Here is a 3,639-nt window from a genome sequence, read left to right as displayed (position 1 = left end):
CATTTAGAGCATTATTATTTATTACCCCTAATGAGAGACTGTAGCTCGGCCTCCTCAGTGTATATCTCAATACCTACCTTTAGAGTGTTATTAATATTCACCCTAATGAGAGACTGTAGCTCGGCCTCCTCAGTGTATATCTCAATACCTACCTTTAGAGTGTTATTAATATTCACCCTAATGAGAGACTGTAGCTCCGCCTTCTCAGTGTTTATCACAATACCTACATTTAGAGCGTTATTAATATTCACCCTAATGAGAGACTGTAGCTCCGCCTCCTCAGTGTATATCACAATACCTACATTTAGAGTGTTATTAATATTCACCCTAATGAGAGACTGTAGCTCCGCCTCCTCAGTGTATATCTCAATACCTACATTTAGAGCGTTATTAATGTTCACCCTAATGAGAGACTGCAGCTCCGCCTCCTCAGTGTATATCACAATACCTACATTTAGAGCATTATTATTTATTACCCCTAATGAGAGACTGTAGCTCCGCCTCCTCAGTGTATATCACAATACCTACATTTAGAGCATTATTATTTATTACCCCTAATGAGAGACTGTAGCTCCGCCTCCTCAATGTATATCTCAATACCTACATTTAGAGCATTATTATTTATTACCCCTAATGAGAGACTGTAGCTCCGCCTCCTCAATGTATATCTCAATACCTACATTTAGAGCATTATTATTTATTACCCCTAATGAGAGACTGTAGCTCGGCCTCCTCAGTGTATATCTCAATACCTACATTTAGAGTGTTATTAATATTCACCCTAATGAGAGACTGTAGCTCCGCCTCCTCAGTGTATATCTCAATACCTACCTTTAGAGTGTTATTAATATTCACCCTAATGAGAGACTGTAGCTCCGCCTCCTCAGTGTTTATCACAATACCTACATTTAGAGCGTTATTAATATTCACCCTAATGAGAGACTGTAGCTCCGCCTCCTCAGTGTATATCACAATACCTACATTTAGAGCGTTATTAATATTCACCCTAATGAGAGACTGCAGCTCCGCCTCCTCAGTGTATATCTCAATACCTACCTTTAGAGTGTTATTAATATTCACCCTAATGAGAGACTGTAGCTCCGCCTCCTCAGTGTTTATCACAATACCTACATTTAGAGCGTTATTAATATTCACCCTAATGAGAGACTGTAGCTCCGCCTCCTCAGTGTATATCACAATACCTACATTTAGAGCGTTATTAATATTCACCCTAATGAGAGACTGCAGCTCCGCCTCCTCAGTGTATATCACAATACCTACATTTAGAGCATTATTAATGTTCACCCTAATGAGAGACTGCAGCTCCGCCTCCTCAGTGTATATCACAATACCTACATTTAGAGTTATTAATATTCACCCTAATGAGAGACTGTAGCTCCGCCTCCTCAGTGTATATCACAATACCTACATTTAGAGTGTTATTAATATTCACCCTAATGAGAGACTGTAGCTCCGCCTCCTCAGTGTTTATCACAATACCTACATTTAGAGTTATTAATATTCACCCTAATGAGAGACTGTAGCTCCTCCTCCTCAGTGTATATCACAATACCTACATTTAGAGTTATTAATATTCACCCTAATGAGAGACTGTAGCTCCGCCTCCTCAGTGTTTATCACAATACCTACATTTAGAGCGTTATTAATATTCACCCTAATGAGAGACTGTAGCTCCTCCTCCTCAGTGTATATATAATGATGTAACAGGTCTCACCTCCACAAAATAGAAGCAGGGCAGCAGTGTCATACTGTCTTTGGGCAGCTTCTTGGGTTTGTCTTTGGGAGACATCATCTTGGGGCTGGATCGGGAATGCGCTGAAAGTAGAAATAAAAACTGATAAGTAAAGTCATCAATCACCAGTCATCAATCACCAGTCATCAATCACCAGTCATCCAAAATATCAGAAATGAAAATCTGTGGTAAATTAGAGAACACACTAAAACGTCCATGATCTATAGATGATAGACGGTTACACTCTTCATAATAAAACATCATGAAGGACGTGTGTCATGGTGTGGAGATGCTGCTCCTCAGTGGACTGAGTGAAGTATGGCGGTGGTGCAGCATGACGACTTTTAAGGAGCTGGATGAAGAAGTCCAACCTGGTTTGATGGTAAATGTCTCAGGGGTCTTCCGATAAATCATCTCACTGAATGGTTAATTAACCATATTTCAGTGGTGTGTGATGGATGATTAATACGGATGAATTCACTCAAACACACACACACACACACACACACACACACACACACACACACAGATCTCACACTCAGTCCGTAGGGAACCCTGTTTCCTCCACTGGAAGTTTGACCTACTAAACTATTAAAGCTGTTTTCATTCACATGTTACGAGAGGTGCATGATGTTTTTCCTTCATGTTTCATTAAAAAACCTCTAGATGAAGACAGGAACGGGAGCGTGAGCAGCACACAAACCCAAAACAATCTGTATAATACATCTAAATGAAGAAAAACGCCAGACCGCTCTCATTGGCTGGAGGCTAAATATGATCAAATTGCCGCCTCTGAACCTGCACACTTCAGAGCAGAAGGAAATCAATTATGAAGTGGAGCAGAGCGTGGAGAAACACACACAAAAGAAAGTCTGAGCCGCTCTGAAAGAGCCTCCTCCGCCCGTAAAGAAGTCCTTCAGCCTTCAGGGGCTGAGAACAACAAACATGAACCTGAATCAGAGGTCTTGTTTGGAGTAGCACGCAAAACATCTCAAAAACATCTCAGAATGAACCAGACAGCCCTTCTTTTTCTTTTACAAATGCATTTCAGATTATTTTACCCATTTTCTCTCTAATTTGGATCACCAATTACCCAGCCTGTACGTATCCTCCCCATCATATGCAATGCTCCCGACACTAGTGGCGGTGAAGACCAGCACACACCCCCTGCGACACATGTGCAGCCAGTCAACGCCTCTTTTTCAAACATCACAGGACGACCAACGCGCCTGGTGGGAGACGCCGCTTACCCGGCTCTGATGCATTGGCCAGCAAACGCCAGTGACTGCCAGCACCGCACCGAAGTGATGTGGGGAGAGAGCCGTCTACCCACCCTGGAGAGAGTGAGGCCAGTTGTGCTCTCTCGGGCCCCGGCTGCCGATGGCTAGCAGCATGACCGGGATTCTCTAGTCTTCTGGTCATAGTAGAGTAAATAGAGTAAATTCAACTGCTTTAAGGTATGGCTGTATAATCTCCATAGAAAAGGTCAGTGTGCAGTCGTTCCCCATGGGCTACCTTCTCTTAGGTATGCAGTGGTTGCCTGCCTGGCCTCAGTGTTGAAGGCTGTAAGAGCAAGTTACCATACTCTGAACTGCTGAGTGTGACTCAGCTGCTGATCACACTGTTAAAACATTCATTTGTCAACCAGAGATTTTATTATCTAAGTTATCTAAACGTGAAGTTCTAAATAACCTGAAGAAAATAATCAGTATTGTTTGAATGTGTAATTGTAAGTTGGCTAAACAAATAAATCTTTGAAAGAATTAATACTTAGATGCTGAGATAACTACTAAATCTTACTGCATCATGTTGCCTTATATTTTTGAATTTTTAAATTTTTTCACAGTGCAGAACAAGAGACTCAATACTTCTGGGATGAGTTGGAG

The 3,639-nt window shown here is 41.6% G+C and overlaps 1 protein-coding gene across 1 annotated transcript in view; it reads right to left on the bottom strand.

Annotated features, from left to right (window-relative positions):
• The window catches only part of plppr3a (phospholipid phosphatase related 3a), a 29,267-nt gene extending 27,454 nt beyond the window's left edge, over positions 1–1,813 (bottom strand). Inside the window, exon 1 of the mRNA XM_072691686.1 lies at positions 1,771–1,813. Within this exon, the coding sequence (XP_072547787.1) occupies positions 1,771–1,813 (43 nt within the window). The remainder of the gene's footprint in view (positions 1–1,770) is intronic.
• Between the last annotated feature and the right edge of the window lie 1,826 nt (positions 1,814–3,639).

Source organism: Salminus brasiliensis, chromosome 11 (assembly GCF_030463535.1).
Source record: "Salminus brasiliensis chromosome 11, fSalBra1.hap2, whole genome shotgun sequence".
Taxonomy (NCBI): domain Eukaryota; kingdom Metazoa; phylum Chordata; class Actinopteri; order Characiformes; family Bryconidae; genus Salminus; species Salminus brasiliensis.
Note: the sequence above shows the minus strand (reverse complement) of the source record. Positions and strands in the feature narration are given on the sequence as shown.